The following is a 22,717-nucleotide window of genomic DNA, read 5'->3' on the forward strand; positions in this document are numbered from 1 at the left end:
GGTGTGCCAGCGATGACGTAGGCTCCTAAGGGGATGGATTGTGAGATCCCACACCGTTTAGAGAGGGCGATGAAAATTCGTTATAAGGGTGTAAGAACTTCTCCATAGTAGACGCGTTTTAAACCTATGAGACTGACGACGATATGTAATGGGCCAAAACAGACAATATCTGTTAGTAGTGGGTTTGGGTTGTTATAAATGGTATCAGAGCTAGACAGCAGGCGGTGTGCCAGCGATGACATAGGCTTCTAAGGGGGTGTATTGTAAGATCCCACACCGGTTGGAGAGAGGAACGAAAATTTGTTATAAGGGTGCAAAAACTTCTCCATAGCAAACACGTTTGAAAACTGTGAGGCTGACGATGATACGTAATGGGCCAAAACAGACAATATCTATTAGCAGTGAGCTTGGGTTGTTATAAATGGTATCAGAGCTACACACGGGGCGGTGTGCTAGTGATGACGTAAGCCTCTAAGAGGGTGGGATTGTGAGAACCACATCGGCTGGAGAGGGGAACAAAAATTCCTTAGATGGGTGTGGGAACTTCTCCATAGCAGACGCGTTTTAAAACTGTGAGGCTGACGATGATACGTAATGGGCCAAACAGACAACATCTGTTCGCAGTGAGCTTGAATTGTTATAAATGGTATTAGAGCTAGACATGGGGGCAGTGTGCCAACGATGATGATGCAGGCCCCTGTATAACCCCTATTTATTAACACTCTTAACCATGTAATTAGCTAATCTAATGGGTCGGTTCAAGACTCAAACCCGACCCAAAGAGTTTGGGCTGGGCCTTTATTTCATGTCGGGCCGGTCGGCCCAATAACGAGGGTGAAACGTGGATTTGATCAAATTCATAATCCTATTAATTTTTTAATAACTTTTAATAATCCGTTTCTCTTCTTCCATCTCTAAATTTGATGAACATCGATAGAGATGTATAAATATATTATAAATTTGCATCCGTGTTCTTGATGCAGTCGCAGCGTACGAACTCGTTAGAAGAATTTTTCTTCCTCACAACAACACGGATTGGATTCGTTCTTGCTTGATAAATTCTTTCCTCGTTCTGTTGATTTGCTTCTTCGAGTTTTTTCGCTGAGAAATTTGACGAGGAGAAGGAAAATCCGGGACGAAATTCGAAGTTCTTCGAGTTTGAGGTGGTCTACTCATTTTTCTTCCCACCGCATTTCGGAAACTATGGCAATATGATCGTTTAAGGTTGATTTTCGACTGTTATTGTTGACCTCGCTTGAATGTTTCGGGATTGCTTCTGTTTGCTTCGGATTTTGTTCAATTTTTTGGGAGCTCTTACATATTTCTCTTTAACGACTGATCTTGAAAACTAATTTTGTTCTCTATATTGCAATTTCTCTTCTGTTCTTTGCTTATTTCTGAGTATTGACCATGAGTATGTATGGTGTGTTGTGTTATTCTTAGAATGTCGTTTCTTGTCAGCTTATTACATTTTAGCTTTTTTTAGTGTAAATAGTTTGGTTCTTTTTCATATATATTTCTGTCTGTGAAGTCAACTGGGGTCTTTTGATTTGACTTGAGGGGTAAAAGTAGGGAATAGATCTTATAGTTAAAGTGATTGATAAAGAAAAATATAAATAAAAGTTCACTGTTCTTCTGTGAATAGAAAACTCATCTGGAACTCTATTTATGCTTGTAGGCTGTTTAGGATTTATGTATAAAAATAGAGTTAGGTCTTAAAAATTTAAATTATCGATATCTTTTTTGTATAAAAAATTTCATCTTGATTGCTTGTTTGACAGTAATTCTTAAAAAGGAAAAATTAAGAGAGACAACAGGTTTTAGGGGCACATAACAGACAAGTGTAGAAGGTTCCTGAAGGCAAGAGGCATAGTCAGAGCAAAGCCCTATTGGACTAAGGCTTTGTATAGGCTGACGATTATAGTTTTTAAACAAATTTTCTAAGGATAAAGCTCTTTTTTAAAATAATGTTCTTCTTTTAGGATGTAATCATTAAACGGATTATTTATTAAAACTATTGGGTTCATAAAAATAGATGCAGAAGATGAAAAGGTAGAAAATTATAAAAACAAATAAGGAAATGTTGAAACTTATCAAGATCTGAACTCTGATGCCACTGTACATTCACGAGTGCTTATAATCAATGGAAGCAGAAAAAGAGATTAAATGTTACTTAGGAAAGAATTCTGTAGCAAGCTTGTATTTTGGCTACTTCGTGAATTTGGCTGTGGAGGAACAACAAGATCTTTAGAGGGACTTTAGAAGTTGGTTTGGTTTAACTATTTGTTATGGACGGCAAGAGGGCTCCATTCCCCTTTCGCATTTCTCCATCTTTCCAATATCTCTAGCTACTTGCTTCATGAAGGCTTTTGGCTAATAGAGGAGAGATTACACATTTGCAACTTGCTGAAGATACATATTTTGCTTGGGCGACTTAACAAACATTGAGAAATTCATTTCTCCATATTGCCAAGTGTTGATGTTATATGGGAAGAAGTAATATCTTTTGCTTACATCCTTTCTTGTTCTGATAGACCCCAAATTACTAAGGTCTACACTCGGAGAAATATGAGAGAAATAGGATGGCCAAAATGATGTAATTTGTGAAGAATGAGAGTTGTTATCCGTAGGTGTGAGTGCGGGGGATTGTGTGGGCCCATAGGGGTTCTGTTAGTTTGGAGAAAAGCCCTTTTATGGGTCAGTGAGGAGGGAAGCTGGTATCTTCATGTTTTGGCATTTTGCTTTTTGTAGCTCTTGTTGAGCATTTTGAAGAGGAGGGAGTTCTTAAAACTCTCTTGGCTTTGCCAAATTAGTAAGTACATATAATCCGAGCTCTATCATATTCTTACTTTAAATGGTCTGTCAACTACCTAGTGCTTCCCCTTGGAGGCAACCCTCACTCACTGATTTCTGGAATCACATGCTGGAGAAAAGTAAGGGAAAAACATAGAAAATGGAGGAAGGGGAAGACTTACCCTCATCCCAGCTACCCTTTCTACTGTTTTATTATAGTGGACGATCTGGTGCTGCACTGCATCCTTTTGATGAATATTTGTGATATTGTGAGGCTTTCAACTTTACTTGGTACAATCATCCACATGAAGGGGGATTTTATGGTTATAGGAAGTATCTTTGGCCTCCAAGGCAAAATTAAGAAATTATAGATTGAAATAGTTGTGATTATTTGGGAGTTTTGGCTTGAGGATAATCATATAATTCCTTGGCTCCTTTGGAAAGGGAAGGGACTCTAGAATTTTATCAGATAAGAAGTCTAGTTTTTCTTTCTTTTGTGATTTCGTACAACATACTGTCTATACTTGGAGTGTTCAGCATAGGCTTCTTTGTAATTACTTCACAGACCTCATCATTTTAGATTGGAAAGTCTTTTTGTAACTCTTCTGTTGGGAAAAGGGATGCCTCATTCCTTTGTCCCCTAGGTTGTTTGGTTTGGCTTCGGCGCTTTGGATGAATCTCTCTCTTATTAAATAATAATAATAGTAGTAATAATCAAATGTCTTAAGATATGATCTCCCCTTTATAAGAAATGGTGGGGACAATTATTTTTTGGTCTCTAGATGACGGTTTCTTCTTTCATTTATCTTCCTTATTGGTTGTGTTTGAAGCCCATACAATAAAGGTTTTTCGTTTACATGCTATGAGTTAACATGGCTGTGGTCACTATCTCATGAAATGTACAAAATGGAAATAAAATGGTGGGTGATACAATCCAATAGAACCAAAATGTAATGCAATATAAAAGATAAAGAACTTAGAAGGTAAATCAAGTCATTTGAGGTATTTGTACTCTCCCTTCTTGAGATACCACTCAAGCCCTAATTCACTTACCAAATGCCTACCCTCCACTCTTCTGAACCACTCTATTTATAACAGAAAAGCTTCTAGCAAACTCCTTAGCCAATTACTAACATTCCTAATAGCATTCCTGTCAATAAGAGGCAAGCACCTATTTGAAGTTGATTGTCTTAGAAGATGCTGAGGCACACACTGCCTTAATTTCCATGCCTTTCGCTGCAATCTTTCACCTTGAAGACAGTAGCAAAAGAAGAAATAAGAGTTGAGATAAGAGATGGTATTTTGTTACTTTCACGTGTGTTCATATGGCTGCCTTCTGAGTTAATTGTTTGCACATAGTTATCAATTGCTTTTTTCGTATATCTTGATTTAAATATCTTATGTTTTAAAATTATTTCATACTAGAAGTACAACGAAACAAAATACTGGGAGATCTTTTTTTAAATTAAATGAAACCAGACAATTTGCAAAGTGATTTTAAGATCAATGTTTAGAAGATATATTTGAATACCCCTTCAATTACTTTTCTGTTCTTGAGTTTTTTTGAAGCTGCTATGTGCTTTTCCTGTTTTTATTGCTGCAACTTTGCTTTGTATCAGCAAACAAGAAGTAATCTTCTTCCCGGTTAGTTGGATGTTGGAGCTTTATATGTGACATATATCTAGTAGGTTCATGAAGAAATTAGGGAAAGAGGAAGTGCTTTTATGTTGTTGCAGTTAGATTTATAACCAAGGAGAATGTATTGAGTATAATTAGCTATTTCATTATCGATGATAGTCCAGTTGGATGCTTGACAAGATATGCTATTAACTTATTTTGGCATATTTGTAATTTTTCTATATGAGTTAGATAGTTGTTGGTATAGTAGGGTTACTCTAGGCATAATTCCTGATAATTGTGAACTAATACCAATCCAAAAATTGAATCCTATATGCAATGGTTTATGGTTCCATTGCTCGATTAGTAAAATAAGTAGATCCATTTTCTTACCAGTCTCACGGTTTTGATATTTCTAGAAGACAAGAACTGAGACTATCTGTATCATGAATCATCGTTCCTATTTGATTTCCAAATTTCGCTCATGATTTTTGCTTAAAAGTCCCTTTATCATAGGCCTTGCTAAAAATTTTCAATTTTAAATAATTTTAGTCTGAACCGTCTAGGACTTTTATTTCTCTAACTCTCTTTTTGTTTTTAAAAATATTGAAGTGACAATGTTGGCTATAGTTTCCCGAGATTATGTTGTAGCATTTTAACATCGGCTCTTTAAATTGCACAAATCATTTATGTTGCCTTTGATCAAGAGTAGTGTTGTTTTAGTGGAGCCAGTGCATATATTATTATTATTATTATTATTTAATCATTGTCATCTTTATCCTATATTCAAGTTTTTTTTTTTTTTTTTTTAATTGTTTAGGACCATTATTTTCTCATTGGCATGGGGCTCGATCAAAATGTTGCTGAACCACGTGACCCTATAGATCAAACTCATTTTGCGTGGAAAATTGCTGTGCATTCTCTTTCTGATCTATCTTATATATCCCCTGTTGTATTCTTATACCTCCTAAAGGAATGCTATATTCGTGGTATGTCTCCTCTGTTTCTTATGATGTATCATGGATGTAGAAGTTATGTTGTTTTTCTGTACTTTTTATTTGGGCATGTGTGTGTTTGTGTATATTATTTGAACATTTTTATCAGTGCATACATGAAATGAAAATTTTTGTTTTGCTTTGGCTGTTTTTATTCACATGTGGTTTTTTATACTAGAGGAAACAAGATTTGATGGATGTAAAAAATAGGAAGAAAAGTTCTCCAACTGGTTCATATGTGAAAATATAATATGTCTAACCTTGCTCTTCACTGTCTAAAAATAGCTTTCTTCTTTGTGCTCAACAAGTATTCAAGTTAGTGGTGATAATATCGAGGTTCACTTTGAAGTAATGGTGGCCAATACTTACTTTCCTGCTTTTAAATTGTTTTGTGTAACTATTTCACCCGATATTCCGTTTCTTATATTGAACCTTTGCCAATCACAAAGTTAGATGTTTCAATGTATACAGCTCATCAAGTTTGCATTTTTATGTCATATCTGTTTAGGAGGCATTTTGGTTTATCTCATTCTATTTATGTATATTCTTCATTTTTAATGTCACCGAGTGCAAATGTAGGCACATTGAAAGCAACTAAGAAGTTTCGATCTCTTCAGCAACAAGTTCATCTTGTTCTTCATAATGGTCCCCAACCTGGACCAGCTACATTTGTTATACATTGCCTATATGTCTTGCCTATTTTTGGGCTATATAGTGAAGGATTCAGTCACTTGATTACATCAGCTTTTCAACGTTTTTTGAAAGTAGTGACAACCCTAACAGACCTTGACAAGGCAAAGAACCTAGCTGCTCAGCTATTTGTGGATATTGTTGGAGGATTCATTAAGCATGATGAGAGGATAGCTGTGAAGATTTTACAGGTATTTGACATTCAATTGACCAACATCGAGAAAGTTCGGTTTGACTCGAAGGCAAGAAATGGGTGTTGCTCTAGCTCAGCTAAAGACTTCGTCGAGCAATATGTTTCTCAGTTAGTAGAAACTCAGTCTTACACGACAGCAGTTGATGTATTGGAGCATTTCTCCATTCGCCAATCTGGGCAGTCTCTTCTCTATAGCATGTTGCAGAACAATGAATTCAAAGCTGCTGAGAAATGGGCGACATTCATGGGAAGACCAATGTTATGTCTGCTTGTCCAAGAGTTGATGAATAGAAACAAGGTAAAAAGTGCATATGGCATTGTAAAGACAAATGGTCTTCAGACGGAATTCCCTGATGTCTATCAGAAGTGTAAAGAGAGGTACTTTGATGATCCATATGCTGCGTTTTTTTTTTCTTTGAACTCAAATTTCTTGTGCTTTTGGTATTGGCCTATGTCTCCATTGGCTGAAAATTGTATATGAATACTTATAATTCTACCCTAGCTCCTTGAAGAATTTAGCTGAAAAAGGATGCTGGGATGTTGCTGAGGCAAAAACAAAGAGCAATAGACAATTTCTAGAATATCTGGTGGGTAGCCCTTGGATTCGTTACTCATCTTTGGAACATTTGTAAGGAATATATATGTATACTTTGTTATGAGGAAAATGTTTTAACTGTTGAATGTGAGTTTTGGGTTTATAACAAATGGTTCTTAAAGCTTAATGTCTTCGTATTCTTACCTAAGCTTTATGTGTTTTAAGGTTTACTTGGCGTTGGAGGCTGGTTATTTTGAAAAGGTTGATGAACTTTGCAATAGGTACTCCCTTACAGGTTTTTTGAATATCAAAGGTATACCATATTTACCGTATTCTCTTGACCTCTTAGATGTTTCATTGTGTATGTCTGGCCGTTTTCTCCAGCTTTGTCAAAATCAATATCTCATATTCGATTATTAGCCTGAAGTGGGAAACTACAGAGCTATCTTGTAGGCTTAGCTTTCTCATTTCTCATGCACTCTATTTATAACGTTTTCTCCAGCTTTGTCAAAATCAATATCTCATATTCAATATATTGTAGGCTTAACTACAGAGCTAAATCAATGCATGCCCTTATCCTTTCTCATGCACTCTATTTATAACGAATCACAAGAACAATTTCCCTCTCTAATTACAAATGTACCTTAAACATCTTAATAATATTATCATTTCTTTTCTAATAGCATTCATCTCAACCATCTAAATTCCTGCAACGTTATCTTTTTGCGGCTTGACTAATCTTGTGAAATATTTGAGTAACCATCCATTAAACTGTAAATTATCATTGGGTAACCTTGGATGGTTTCCACATTTAAGACTGTTCCTGTACATTATCTGGGTTAACTGCTCTTCGGCATTACCCATATGGAGCTTTGAATCATTTTAGTTAAATTTTATATATATTGCACCAAAATTTACCTGTTCTGATTCATATTGGTTATTCTAACGTTCCTATTGGTTTTCTGTAGAACGCGAGGGAGCTTATGGACAGAACCATTATCTGAATCTTAATCAACTAATTACTGGAGATATATTGTGGGTCGATAAAGCTGATGCTTTACATAATGCAGTATGCCATATTGAGGAATGTAAAGTTATTGGTATTGATTGTGAGTGGAAACCTAACTATATAAAGGGCAGGAAACCGAACAAAGTAATCATTGATAAAATTCTTTCTACTCTCTGCAATTACATTTCTTCTCCAATCACTTTCTCATACCCTGTATCTGCAGTACTGGTTGTTGTATCTCTCTTCTTTCTTTTTTTTTTTCCTTTAAGAATCTTATAAGAACAGTGAAGCAGTGCGCCAGTTATTTTTCTCCTTTGGAATGAAAGGAATAATAGGCTTTTTAAGGACAAAGAAAACTTTTATGGATCATGTTATTTTTGTAGCCCTTTCATGGTATAAAATCTACGCCCTTTCAAATCTTACCATCTAAGTGAGTTTTTTTATAACTTTCTTGGCTTGGGACTATTTCTTCTTACCAAAATAATAATAATAATAATAATAATAACAATAATAAATAAATAAATAAAGAAAGAAAGAAAAGAAAAGAAAAGAAAAGGTGTTTGGATTGAGGATTTTTGTTGGTACTCTTTAATCTGCAGAATGCAGAGTAATTTGTTGGTCGTAGTTGCTGACATTCAAACTACAGCTATTGACTTCCTTAAAATATTTATATCGTTTTAGTTTTTGAGAGAACCGACTTTATGCATATACCTCTCTTGATTATTATTTTTGTGTGTGTGAACGTTTCCCTTTTGTTTCATCACATTTATGTTCAGGTATCTATTATGCAAATTGCTTCCGAGGAAAAGGCTTTCATCTTTGACTTGATCAAGTTATATAATGATGTCCCCGACATTCTAGACAATTGCCTGACTCGCATCTTGCAGTCTTCTAGTATTTTGAAGCTTGGTTAGTGATATGTCAATGTTCAACTTCCTGAAATCACTTGAAGCCTTAAACTATTTGATTCTTTTAATGTGAATATATCGATTGGATGTGTTCTTAAATTATTTGATTCTTTTAATGTGAATATGAAGTTAATTATTCCAAACATGCCTCATAGTCTGTATGTTCATGATAGAATACACTCCTTTGTTGAGGATTATTGGGAGTGAGTCCCACATTGGTTAATTTAGTGGAAGATCATGGGTTTATAAGGGAGGAATACTATCTCCATTGGTATGAGGCCTTTTGGGGAAGCTCAAAGCAAAGCCATGAGAGCTTATGCTCAAAGTGGACAATATCATACCATTGTGGAGAGTCGTGATTCCTAACATGATATCAGAGGCATGCCCTAAACTTAACCATGTCAATAGAATCCTCAAATATCGAACAAAGAATTGTGAGCCTTGAAGGTGTAGTCAAAAGTGATTAAAGTGTCAAACAAAGGGTGTACTTTGTTCGAGGGCTCCAGAGAAAGGAGTCGAGCCTCAATTAAGGGGAGGCTATTCGAGAGCTCCATAAGCCTTAGGGGAGGCTTATAGTGTACTTTGTTCGAGAGGAGGATTGTTGAGTATTATTGGGAGTGAGTCCCACGTTGGTTAATTTAGTGGAAGATCATGGGTTTATAAGTGAGGAATACTATCTCCATTGGTATGAGGCATTTTGAGGAAGCCCAAAGCAAAGCCATGAGAGCTTATGCTCAAAGTGGACAATATCATACCATTGGGAAGAGTCGTGATTCCTAACATCCTTGATGTCTTAAAAAGTGCCTGTGTTAACCACTGCATCTCTATTTTCATGTACCAACTCCCCTTTTTTCTCGGATGGCTAATTTTGACTAAATGCTTTCTTGCTTTTGTAGGTTACAATTTTCAATGCGACATAAAGCAACTGTCCCATTCATATGGATCATTAGAGTGTTTCAAACATTATGATATGTTACTGGACATTCAAAATGTATTTAAGGACCACACTGGAGGTCTATCTGGGCTTGCGAAGGTAACATAACTACAGTTATACGGAAGTCTCTTCTTCCTTGAATTTGATATGGTACCTAATTTGTTTACTATAACCTATACGGTTACAACTCCTTTATCAAGCATAGCTTTATTTGTTTTTTTAGATTTTTTCCGTAAAAGAAAATAATAAAAATCTTTTGAAATTACTGTATGTTTTCTCTCATGTGGTAATTGTTTTAGAAAGTATTGGGAGCTGGATTGAACAAGACGAGAAGAAATAGTGACTGGGAGCAGCGGCCCTTGACAGTGAATCAGGTCAATTTCTTTTCTTTCCTGACATCTCATATTTGTTTCGCCAAGCACCACTAATAGTAGATATTATCCTTTTTGGACTTTCCTTCAAGGTTTTTAAAACGCGTCTACTAGAGAGAGGTTTTCACACTCTTATAAAAAAAAATGTTTTTTTTTCCTCCCCAACCGAGGTGAGATCTCAAAATCCACCCCCCTTTGGGGCTAGCGTCCTCGCTGGCACTCATTTCCTTCTGCAATCAATGTGGGACCCCCCAATCCACCCCCTTCAAGGCTAGCGTCCTTGCTGGCACACTGCCTCGTGTCTAACCCCCTTCAAGGCTCAGCCTCTTTGCAGGCACATCGTCTGGTGTTTGGCTCTGATACCATTTGTAACAACCCAAGCCCACCGCTAGTAGATAATGTCTTCTTTGGGCTTGGATTGTGAGATCCTACATCGGTTAGGGAGGAGAACGGAACATTGTTTATAAGAGTGTGGAAACCTCTCCCTAATAGATATGTTTTAAAAATCTTGAGGGGAAGCTCGAAAAGGAAAGCCTAAAAAGGACAATATCTGCTAACAATAGGTTTGAGCTGTTACATGATTGATGGGTAAGTGAGAAGAACAACAGAATTTTATGGAATATTGTTTACGTGTATATATGACCATTCGATGCGAGTTGAAGTACTCCACACAAAATGATACCCAGTAGGGTAATAAGCTCATTTCAGCAAAAAGTACCACCAACAAAATGTGCCCCAATAGGGTACTAAGCCCATTTCACGACCACTCAACATCTCCAAAAAAAAGTACTCCACACAAAATGATACCCAGTAGGGTAATAAGCTCATTTCAGCACCCCTCGGAAACACACAAACCCAAACAATACACATTACGCAAAATATACACTTTTCTAAACACCAACTGAAACGAAAATCACACTACTCAAATAACCACTGCGGCTTGGCCAGTTACTCGAGATTCCCGATTATTCCATTTTCTAATGTTAGCTATTGTGTTATTATTGTCGACAAAAGGTGAAAATGGGGTTAAGCAAATTTGAATCCACAATGTGCATTTCATTTAAAATAATTGGACGTTGTTAGTAAAGCTGTCACGGTTGAATGGATATTTATGGACGTTTTTTCAAGTTCTGGATTAAGAAGTAATAACCGAGGAAAATGTTTCTTTTCTTTTCTTCTTTTTCCATATTCATGAATTTTGTAGAAGAGGTTAAAATTAGAAGATGTCTGTCAAACTGGTTTTTCTCTGTGTTTCCTTGTAGATTTTAATTTTTTTTCCTTTAATTTCTCTTCTAAAGAGATCAAACTAAAGTAAGTGTTGTTGAATTTTGAGCAGCTAGAATATGCAGCTCTTGATGCTGTTGTGCTCGTCCATATCTTCCGACACGTTGGAGATCAGTCACAGCCATCTACGACAGCCGAGGCGCAAAAACGACTCGAGTGGAAATCCTTTATTGTAAGTCTTCTGTTCATAGATTTGTTATCAGCTGCCAAAATATGAATATTTTGAATCCTGATCCAAAACGACTCTTGTTCTTTCTAAACTTTGGATTAATTTTTAGGTCTCCCACATGGATAACCCCCCGAAACCGAGGAAAAAAAACAGAAGCAACATGGAACCAAAAGTTGCAACCAACATGTGATGTTAATCATCTTAGGATCTTTATGGTACACTTCTGCCCTTATGTACATATTTAACATATTTAAATCAGAATTATCTGTTGATCTTCCATGTGTTTCTGTTGTTATAGTACGTCTGTTCATTATTAAAAATGGTCTTGCTACTATGGATGATGCTGGAAATTCTGTTTAAATATTATCGTTACCCAACCCCAACCTCACCGCTAGCAGATATTTGTCCTTTTTGGACTTTCTCTCAAGGTTTTGAAAGCGTCTGCTAGGGAGAAGTTTTCAAACCTTTATAAAGGATGTTCCATTCTCCTCCCCAACCAATGCGGGATCTCACAATCCAACCCCCCCTTGGGGGTCCAGTGTCCTCGCTGGCACTTGTTCCCTTCTCTAATCTATGTGGGACCCCCTAATCCACTTTCCTTTGGGGACCAGTGTCCTTGCTGGGACACCGCCTCGTATCCACCCTTTCAGGGCTCAGCTTCCCTGTTGGCACACTGCCTCTTGTCCACCGTCCTTCGGGACTCTGCCTCCTCGCTAGCACATCACCTGGTGTCTAGCTCTGATACCATTTGTAATAGTCCAAATTTACTGCTAGCAGATATTGTCCTCTTTGGGCTTTCTCTCAAGGTTTTAAAATGCATATTCTAGGGAGAGGTTTCCACACTCTTAGAAATGATGTTTCATTCTCCTTTCCAATCGACGTGGGTTCTCACATGCATGATATCCTTAGTTCCCATCGGCCTTCACATCATACTCCCAACCTTAGCGTACCCAACAGGCAGTTTACAGAGGCAACGGGAGTTCTAAATTATTAAATTAAGGATCAAGCCTGTAGTTGAACTAGAACACACGATCTTAGATCAGATAACTCAACCAGAATGGAAAAGACAAGAATGCAGCGTCTCTAGGTTTGCCAGGCAAGAGGATTTTTAAAAATAATTTATATAATTACTTATTTAGTTTGACAGTGAATTTATGTTGAACAAGTGTATCATCAATTAAGGTGAATCCTTGTTTTATTTACCTTGAGTATCGACCCAGATCCACCGCTAGCAGATATTGTCCTCTTTGGACTTTCCCTTTTGGACTTTCCCTCAAGGCTTTAAAACGCGTCTACTAGGGGAAGGTTTCTACACCCTTATAAATGGTGATTTGTTCTCCTCCCCAACCAATGTGGAGGTTATTTTTAGGAAAAATAGTTGATTTTTATCACCACAACTAAAACTTGATAAGTTTTATAATGTTATATTAAACTTGAATAAATGTTTCCATTTTTACCTTTGAAGTTTTGTTTGAAAAATGGTTTCTAGAAGTATATATGTGCTCCTTTCTTTTGGTTTAGTTTTCGGTAGCATGAGTTTGTGATAGCTCGTAGTCAAGTCTAGAGGTACATGTACGAACCCGCTTAGTGGGTATTTGCACACGTGTGTGTGAATTGTGTGTAGAGAAGTACCATGCATCCAATCTTATTCAGAACAGAAAGTTGGACGTAAGGAAGAACCACAAAAAGATAGGCCTCATTTTGAATCATGATTATACGTGATTGATTTTTTTGACTCCAATAATGAGCTCCGATTAGAATAGTACGAAGTAGTTGAATTTTTGCATATAAGTTGGAGTCTTTAGGTTAGGATAATACAAGTAAAGACAATGATGTTTTCCCTATTTTAAATTATGTTATTTCAATGATTGCTACTTTAAATTTTAAGTGAATTTGCTGAATGATTTAATCTCGAGCTCTACCCTATTTGGATCAATCTTGGTCAACCCTTGATGCATGCATAGATCCCTACTAATCAAGGTAGATTCCCTGCTAAGGTTGTCTAGCTATCCTTGATAGGCCCTACAAGGCATCAACAAGGATAAAAAGGTGACTCAAGTCTCGAGAAAGCACAACGTGCCCCCTTCTCGATTGGGACGAGTCCATAAGTCCTTACGTAGGGAATATGAAAGACGTGATTTTAATTCCTTCTTATGCTTGAGTTTCCCCTCGTTCAGCGTGGTATCTAGCTTCTTTGTCCTTACCGTGCATTTAGTTGGTTAATTCATCACGTAATGTTATAACCTTCATTGGATAGTCCTCAATTCTATCTCAAAATAAGGGGTATGGTTAATGAATCCATCGCTCGTAAGCCATCTAGTTAGGCAATACTAAATACGTTCAACCCAAAGAACACAACATAACGTTCAAGTTCAATGTAGTCATATTCCTAAGTCTAGAGTTGGTCATTATCAGCATTGCAGTTCATTCGAGATCTCATAAACGATAACAAACTTGTAGACATGCAAATGGATTAAATCATAAATCATCTAACGTGAGTTCATAGGATCATTAATTTGGGTCTCATGTTTTTCTTTTAGAGACTTATCATAAATTTAACAGACTTGAATGAACATATTTAGCGACTTTGTTCGCTCCCAATAGTGAGATTGTGACATAGAGTACACATCATTCACATAGCATACAAGTCATCTAACTAAGACAGTAGGCATAGAACCACTTACATGGTTGACTTAGGCCAGAGTCACTAATTATTCTAGTACTAGCTTGAATCCACTCCTCATAATCCAATTCAATCTATGTGGGTCCACGACATCAGATTTGAATACATTAAAGGGCTTAATTCACCTAATGACATCAATTAATCATCTAACTTAGCTTAAAATATTGGAACGATCCAAATTAGTTGGATAGAGTTCGAAACTGTGGAATGAGATTCAAATGGAGTTAACCGAGCCGAATCAACCAATTGGAACTCCAATAAGTACTCTTGTTTACTTTAAAAGTCTCATTCTTTCGTATGGTAAAACTAAACATATTTTTGATAGCGATCCTAGCTAATCTAGGATTAAAAAGTCGGGTCGTTACAATAGTTCATTAGTAGAGAGCTCAAGTTTTTATGTAACGGTCCAGATCCACTGCTTGTAGTTATTGTCCTCTTTGGGATTTCCCTGTTGGGCTTCCCCTCAAGGCTTTAAAACTCGTCTGCTAGGGAAAGGTTTCCACTCCCTTATAAAGGGTGTTCCGTTCTCCTCCTCAACCAATGTGGAACTCTCACAATCCATCCCCTTTGGGGCCAGCGTCCTGCTGACACTTGTTCCTTTCTCCAATCGATGTGGGACCCAACATCCTTACTGGCACACCGCCTCATGTCTAACCCCCTTCAGGAAACAACCTCCTCGCTAGCACATTGTCCGGTGTCTGGCTCTGATACCATTTGTAACGACCTAGACCCACCACTAGCAGATATTGTCCTCTTTGGTCTTTCCCTTTCGGATTTCCTCTCAAGATTGTAAAACACGTCTGTTAGGGAAAGATTTTCACACCCTTATAAAGGGTGTTTCGTTCTCCTCTCCTCCCCAACCACTGTAGGACTCTCACATTTCGTATCCCAATTTGTTGTACTTGAAGAAAAATAAAGGAAAAAAAAAATAGTATAATAGATTTTTGAGGACTTTTTTTCTTTTTTTTTTTTTGTTCATAAAGTAGCCTTTAGCATGTGAGTTAGGGCAGGTTCTCAATTTTAATATAGACTTTGGGAAAAGCCCTCTTTTTTTGGGGTTGCATAACTTTTAGAGGCCCCATGAAAGATTTAGGGGATGATACAAAAAATCATTGGGTGAGTGAAGCTATGAACAAGATATTATAAATTATTTCAATTAAATGCGATAATTCATTATTCTTCCCTTAAACATGTGGAGATTCCTCGTTTTACGAGCGTGTAAATTTTAAGATAGATGTAATAGGAGATAGGAGTGTACACGGGTTGAGTTGAGTAGCCTTGTTCATGATTGTTGGCTAATTAAGAGAACGGTCATGCGTTTATAAGTAAGAAATACATCTTTATTGGCAATACAGAATGAATATTCTGGCAAACCCATTAATACAAAATGATTCTTAATATATTTTATATATTTTTATTTGGCTCAGGTCAACTCGAAGGTTTTGCTCACGTACCTGAACCGAATCGATTCAGTTCGGGTTCAGAAAAAATGAATCAAACCTACTTGAAATGCTAATCCAACCCAACTCAACCCTTATAGTTTGGGTTGGGTTGGGTTGGGTTGGGTTGTTGGGTTGACGGGTTGAATGTACACCCCTAACCATTGGTACGAGAATTTTTGGGGAAGCTAAAAGCAAAGTCATGAGAGCTAATGCTCAAAGTGGACAATATCAATACCACTGTGGACGTCTGTGGTTCCTAACAGGTATAATTATTTTTTTGGACTAATCTGAAATTTCGAGTTGGTTAGGTTAGTGACATGAGCAACCCGAATAGAGTTTACAAACCTAACCCAACCCTTGATTTTTCAGATTGAGTTGGATTTGGTTATCGGGTTTTAAAAAAAAAATATATATATATATGAACACATGTTATATTAATAACTAAAATCTTATAAAGTTCAAATATTGAATATTCAATCCAACCCAAGCTGGAAAAAATAAAAATCTAACTTAACCCAATCTTTATGGCTTAGGTTGGTCAAGAACTCGAATCATATGAACACTTCTAATAGAAGATAAATGCGAGATCCTACATCGGTTGAAAAGTGGAACGAAGCACTCTTTAAAAGGGTATCAAAACCTCTCCGTAGTAGGCACGTTTTAAATCATGAGGCTGACGACGGTACATAATGGGGCTAAGCGGACAATATCTGCTAGTGATGGGCTTGAGCTATTACAAATAGTATTAGAGCCAGAGACCAAGTGGTGTGCTAGCAAGGGCGCTAGACCTCGAAAATGGGTAGATTGTGAGATCCCACGTGTATTGGAGAGTAGAACGAAGCACTCCTTATAAAAATGTAGAAACCCCTCCGTAGTAGCAGCGTTTTAAAATCGTGAGGTTGAAGGCAATATGTAACGAGTCAAAACGAACAATATCTGCTAGTGGTGGGCTTGAATGGTTGCAATAAAGAACAAATATACGTGGAAGGAAAAAAGAATAATATTTTTTTAAAAAAGGAAGAATTATATGAGGTAAGGTTCTTTTGACCGGGTTGTTTAGGAAAAATCATTTCAAATATCCTAACCAACCCGAATTTTTGGTAGGTTTGATCTCTTTGTTTGGTAGGGGTGTACATTCAACCCGACAACCCGGACCAACACAACCAACCCGAACTTTTGGGTTGGGTCAAAAAAATCTCTCAACCCAATCCAACTCGGACGTACACCCCTATTGTTTGGTATAAAATTTAAGATTTTTCGAATATGAACTAAATTAAAATGACGGGAGGATCATTTTAAAAATCCATATAAATAGAAATATTTACGGGACAGAGATGGGATAGAGAAGTTTTTCCGTCCTCATTTCTATATCTCTTATTTCATTCTTCATCCCTGCAAAATTCTTCATTTTATTTTTCATTTCGATATCTCAACCATAAGAACTCTAAAGTTAAGCACGTTTGACTTAAAGAAATTCTATCCTAGACGACCTCGTAGAAATTTTCCTAGAAAGCACGTGAACGAGATCAAAGAATGTTAAAAGGATTTATGTTGACATGGTAGAGATAGTCTTCACTTTTAGAAACCGTTCACGTGATCCTGCCTTAGAAATAAAGAGAAATGTCGTAATCATTAGATACTAAATTAAGATCCCAAATTCGATAAACGATTCGGTTATTTTTCTTTAGTTTAATTGAAATAACATATGATTAGGAGATTAGGGGAGTTCATACGACTTAAGAACCCGACCAATCTTAACTGTCTAACTCAAAATATAAACGTGAGGTTGGATTAGATTTTTTTTTTCTGGGTTAAGCTGAATTTTTGGAAAACAGAAAAGTTCGTGTAGGTTAGTAGGTTGACTTTTTTTGGTGGGGTCAACTCAACCAACACGAAAATAGAGTTACAACTCAACTCTGTAACCGATGTTAGTGATGCATTATAACTCGTGAATGTTTAATATTTGAATTTTATGATATTTTAGTTATTGATGTAACATGTATTATGGATAAATATGTTTTTTTAAAATAATTAAAAAAAAAAAAACAACACGACAACCCAACTCAACCTAACTCAACTAGGTTGAGTTGGTCGGGTTATGAACTTCATTTAGGTTACTCGTGTCACCAACCCAACCAACCTGAAATTTCGAATTAGTAGGTTGACATTTTTTTTGGTCGGGTCAACTCAACCAACACAAAAATAGAGTTACAACTCAACTCTATAACTGATGTTAGTAATGCATTATAACTCGTGAATGTTTAATATTTAAATTTTATGATATTTTAGTTATTAATATAACATGTATTATAGATAAATATGATTTTTTAAAAATAATTAAAAAAAGAACAACACGACAACTTAATCCAACCTGAGTTAGGTTGAGTTGTGAGCTTTATTTAGGTTACTCGGGTCACCAACCGAACTAACCTAAAATTTCGAGTTGATCCAAAAGATTTCTCAAACTTAGTCCACGTAAGCGCCACGTAAGACGGAAAATGTAATATTGTTTATTAAGTATATATTTTATTTGGAAGTTGATGAACATTGAATTTGTGTCAACTTGGACGGCTGTGAATGTGTTGTGGAAAAAAGTTAAAGTAGGAACGATGTATATTATAAAAACTCGAAAGATATCGGGAATGGGAACATGCCACGTGACCCATTCGGAGGTGGCAGAACTGGGTGCTTTTTGACGTCATAATAAACATTAAATTTAATATTATTATTTTCTTTATTTTTCCCTTTTTATATTATTGCAAATTAATTATTCATGTATTAAAATTCCTAAAGTCAAATATTAAAGATTTTGACTAAATTTCTCACTTTTTTTTTATTATTAATTTTTATCCCAAATTTTTTTAATTCCATCAAAATAATGAATATTGTCACGTGACGGGGAAGTGTACACGAGTAGTACAACTTTTTCTAGGGCTGAATTCTCGAGGAAAAAAAAAAAACGTTAACGTGTTTAGCAAAACATGTAAGTAATTGATAGACGTGTTATATGGGAGCAACTAACTAAAAAACGTGTTTAGGTAATTTTGAACTATCTGCGGCTTTGTTCTAGGACCTCCTTAATAGACGTCGTCAATGGTACACTGGGTCATTGTCTTTACCGGAAGAAATGTTAAAATCAATACGAGTATTGAAACATACTCATTAAGTGACCCTACTGTAGGCTGCTCGATACACCCCCTATTGCTCCCTTCTCTAAGGAGGTCCCATTGGTTCCAACCACTAGTACAGAAGTCCCACTCAACCGGCCGTTGGCCATGCCCATAGAAAAGATTTTTTAGACGTTCATGATGACTTCGATGGAAAATCAGACTCTGATGAACCAAATGATGTAGACAATGATGGCAGGGCAAGGGGCCCAAAGATTCAGGAACTATGACTGTGGAGTCCCGCTACCTAAAAGATTTCCAGAGGCATAAACCGCCTTCCTTTGACGGAGGCAAGGTGGATCCCATTGCCGGAGAATTGGGTAGAGGCCATAGAAACGGCCTTCTGTTTTATGAACTACCGCTGTTCTCTTACAATCTATGGGTGGCGAACCAGACCATCCATACCCGACTCGTAGCCTTACATACACTACTTTTACAGTTGTTCTCTTACAATCGGGTACTCACCGTCATGTACGTCCTCTAGCATGATCTTCGTCATAATACTTTAGGTGGGTAATCTCCGTCTTTATGACATAGATGTGGTAGAGAATGCTCGTGTCCCCTGTGGATCATCTCAAGCAATACATTCATACTATATTGCATAGTTAGGTTCGATCTATCTGTTGGATGAAAGTCCCTCCTCGGCTGAGATATCTCTTGCAAAGAAGAATTTGTAGAGATTTTTTCGGAACCCCAATCCAGCCTATCCGACTGATATAATCTAGTGCTACTTATCTAACCGGATCTTACAGAAATCAGTCCCCCCTACAACTTGATATTTAATGGTGTACAATCCTTTCTTTCCTCTTTCTAGCGTTTTCACCAGAATCCCATTTTCCAACCCCTACTCTTTCCCTTTCAGTCAAGCCCCGACCTATGCCGTGTCATCCAGCGAGCCTAGAAGAAGGTGACTCGCGCAGATAGCTAACTCCTTTTCAATAGAAAGAAATAGCCAAACCAACCCAGCTGGCTGGTCAATCTCAAAGATCTTATTGGCCAGCAAACCGGAGACGGACGACCATGGTCCGCTCGTGATCAATTTCTTATCAATTCTGATTGATTTTAGTCCAAAATGCTGAATAAGTGTCGTATAATGACTTAGCTGTTTAGGAAATGATCATGTGTTTATAATCAAGGAATATTATCTCTATTGGTACGAGGCCTCAAAGCAAAGACATGAGAGGTTATGTTCAAAATGGACAATATCATATGATTGCTGTAGAGTGATGTTTATAAAAAAACATTTTTAATTTTCATATTTATTTATTTATTTATTTTTCAAATTGTGGTGGTGTGTTTATTTCTTTATTATTAATTAGAAGAGAGGTTCCATTGTTGTTCGTTGAAGCTCTTTGAACTGAGCACCAAAGTGATGGAATCTCAGACTCCCAATCCCCAAAGAAACTCCATTGCAGACCCCCAAGCAGAGCTTCACTGCTGTATCAATGGCGAATCTCTCGATTCCACGGATGCCGACCTCTCTTTCGAAGATGTCGATAGCTCTTGCTCCACTCCTTACGTCAGTGCTCCTTCCAGCCCCGGCCGCGGCGCTGTTCCTGCCTTCTTTTATAGTGCTCCGGCCAGCCCTATGCACTTCGTCATTACCAAAAACCCGAACTCTTCCTCCTCTTCTCCTTCCATGGACAATCATTCTTCTTCGTTTGAGTTCGATTTCTCCGCGAGGTTTGGCTCTAATGGCCGCTCGAGTTCCATGGCATCGATGAGCTCCGCTGACGAGTTGTTTCACGACGGGAAGATCCGTCCGATGAAGCTCTCCACGCACTTGGAGTTGCCGTTGGTGCCAATGCTGGACCTAGAGAATGGAGATGGAAAAGGAGACGGAATCGTTGAGTTTGTTCGAGGGAGGGATCTGAGGCTGAGGGATAAGTTTCAGCGGCGAAGAACTAGATCCATGTCGCCGTTAAGATATTCGCCGATTGAGTGGACGGAGAGCGAGTATGGAGATGGAATCAATGTCGAATGCTCTGTAACTGAAAACGAAATTTCTGGAGAATGTGGAGTAATGGAGAAGGTTGAAGAAATTGCATCCAACTCCGAGGTCAGTACTCCTTCCATTTCGGCTTCATCCTCGAGATCGTCTTCGGCAGGAAGGAGCTCGAAGAGATGGATTTTCCTGAAGGATTTTCTGTATAGAAGTAAGAGCGAAGGAAGAAGCAACAACAATTTCTGGTCCAACATATCGTTTCATGCGAAAGAGAAGAAATCCGGAGGAGAAAACCAGAGAATCGCGAAGCAAAAGTTCATCAATCCATTGGCGAGTCGGTCTTCAGAAGGTAAGAAGGCAAAAGGAGCAGTTGGAACAAAGAAAGATGGGGCTAAGAAGCCTTCAAATGGAGTTGGAAAGAGGAGAGTTCCGCCATCGCCGCATGAGCGTCACTACGCTGCTAACAGAGCTCACTCAGAGGAGATGAAGAAGAAGACCTATTTGCCTTACAGGCAAGGCTTGCTTGGCTGCTTGGGATTCAGCTCAAAGGGATATGGAGCTGTGAACGGATTCGCCAAAGCTTTGAATTCTGTCTCTTCCAGGTAAAATCCCTTCTCAGCTATATACATTCTTGAAATAATGTCTTCTCCTCCGTTTTAGTGTGATAGAAAAGGCTGCTCTGAGTGATGGGGTTCATCCTAATGACTCCATTTTCGACCCATTACGATGCTCTGTAAATTTATCCCTATGAAATATGAATTAGTTCTTCCCTGCATCTGTTTGATTCTCTCTTACTTTTCTGTGTTGATGTTGAATTAATTGCATTGAGATCTTAAGCTGATGCCAACATAGACAGTGATCTTGTTATCCATGATCTTAAGCTTGACCACATGACCATGCTTATATTGACATAACTTTTCTTTGGGACAAGCTTTTCTTTTGTTGCATCAAACCTTAGGTCCATGTTTTTTATGATTATGATCGTTTTGGATCATGTCAATTGCTGGGGTGATAAAGAAAACAAATAGTTGATTTGGAGTGACCATTTTTGTTGGGTGCTGTTCTAACAATCAACTTCAACTTTTGTCTTCAAAACTTGTTTTAACAATAGCATTTGGATAATCATTTAGGTCCTAAACTTTAAATATTAAAGTCTTAGTCTTACTTTTGTCTCTCTGGTTAATTTTTCATCAATCATCTAACAAAAATTTAAGTTTATTTAGAAACTCAATAGCTAACTTGTGGAAGGATGAAAGTCCCACATCGGCTAATTTAGGGAATGATCATGAGTTTATAATCAAATAATACTCTCTCCATTGGTACGAGGCTTTTTGGGGAAGCCCAAAGCAAAACCATGAGAGCTTATGTTCAAAGTGGACAATATCATACCATTGTGGAGAGTCGTTGATCACAGAGCCATGCCCTAAACTTAGTCGTGCCAATAGATAGGTAAATCCTCAAATGTCAAACAAAGGACTCCAGAAGAAAATGAGTTTTAAAAAATGACTAAGACTTCAAAGGAGTCGAGCCTCGATTAAGGGGAGGTGTACTTTGTTCGAGGGGAAGTGTTGGATGATGAAAGTCCCACGTCGACTAATTTAGAAAATAATCATGGGTTTATAAGTGGACAATATCATACTATTGTGGAGAGTCGTTAGATTCCTAACAATGATTTCACAGCATTTTGTTCTTCTTAATGTTCTTTTCACAACACTCCAAAACAGCTTCACTTATTTGTAAGTGGATTTTTTCTTCTTATTTTCTGTTGTCTCTCGTTCTGGACATTGATGTATAAAGCAGTTTCAGGTCATGACACTAGTCAAATTATATACATGCTTTTTTGTGGAACCAAACCCGCATAATTTGTCTACTTCTTTTGGCTGTTATTGAATTGGCAGCTTCTCTTTAGGTTTCATCTTATTCCTGTCAGTCTTCATCATGTGATGCCTCAATCATTATTTGCTAATACTTCTCCATATTTG

At 37.3% G+C, this 22,717-nt stretch overlaps 2 protein-coding genes across 6 annotated transcripts; both read left to right on the forward strand.

The window, feature by feature from the left end:
- Positions 1–911: 911 nt before the first annotated feature.
- LOC111462125 lies at positions 912–11,875 on the forward strand. 5 transcript variants are annotated; one of them, XM_023105824.1, is made up of 11 exons: positions 912–1,224; positions 5,231–5,399; positions 5,985–6,666; positions 6,791–6,875; positions 7,049–7,136; positions 7,792–7,976; positions 8,609–8,741; positions 9,637–9,773; positions 9,974–10,048; positions 11,382–11,501; positions 11,608–11,875. In XM_023105824.1, exons 2-11 carry the CDS (start codon positions 5,252–5,254, stop codon positions 11,686–11,688), a joined length of 1,734 nt encoding a protein of 577 aa, XP_022961592.1. In that variant the 5' UTR covers positions 912–1,224; positions 5,231–5,251; the 3' UTR covers positions 11,689–11,875. The 5 variants fall into 5 exon arrangements, 4 of the variants coding, with proteins under 4 accessions (XP_022961592.1, XP_022961593.1, XP_022961595.1 ...); XM_023105825.1 differs by having other exon boundaries at positions 912–1,163; XM_023105826.1 differs by lacking the exon at positions 912–1,224 and adding an exon at positions 2,193–2,812.
- Positions 11,876–20,126: 8,251 nt separating this feature from the next.
- LOC111462079 lies at positions 20,127–21,759 on the forward strand. The gene has a single exon (XM_023105764.1). It carries the CDS (start codon positions 20,163–20,165, stop codon positions 21,339–21,341), a length of 1,179 nt encoding a protein of 392 aa, XP_022961532.1. The 5' UTR covers positions 20,127–20,162; the 3' UTR covers positions 21,342–21,759.
- The last annotated feature ends 958 nt before the right edge of the window (positions 21,760–22,717 follow it).

Source organism: Cucurbita moschata, unplaced genomic scaffold (assembly GCF_002738365.1).
Source record: "Cucurbita moschata cultivar Rifu unplaced genomic scaffold, Cmos_1.0 Cmo_Scf00026, whole genome shotgun sequence".
Classification (NCBI taxonomy): Eukaryota; Viridiplantae; Streptophyta; class Magnoliopsida; order Cucurbitales; family Cucurbitaceae; genus Cucurbita; species Cucurbita moschata.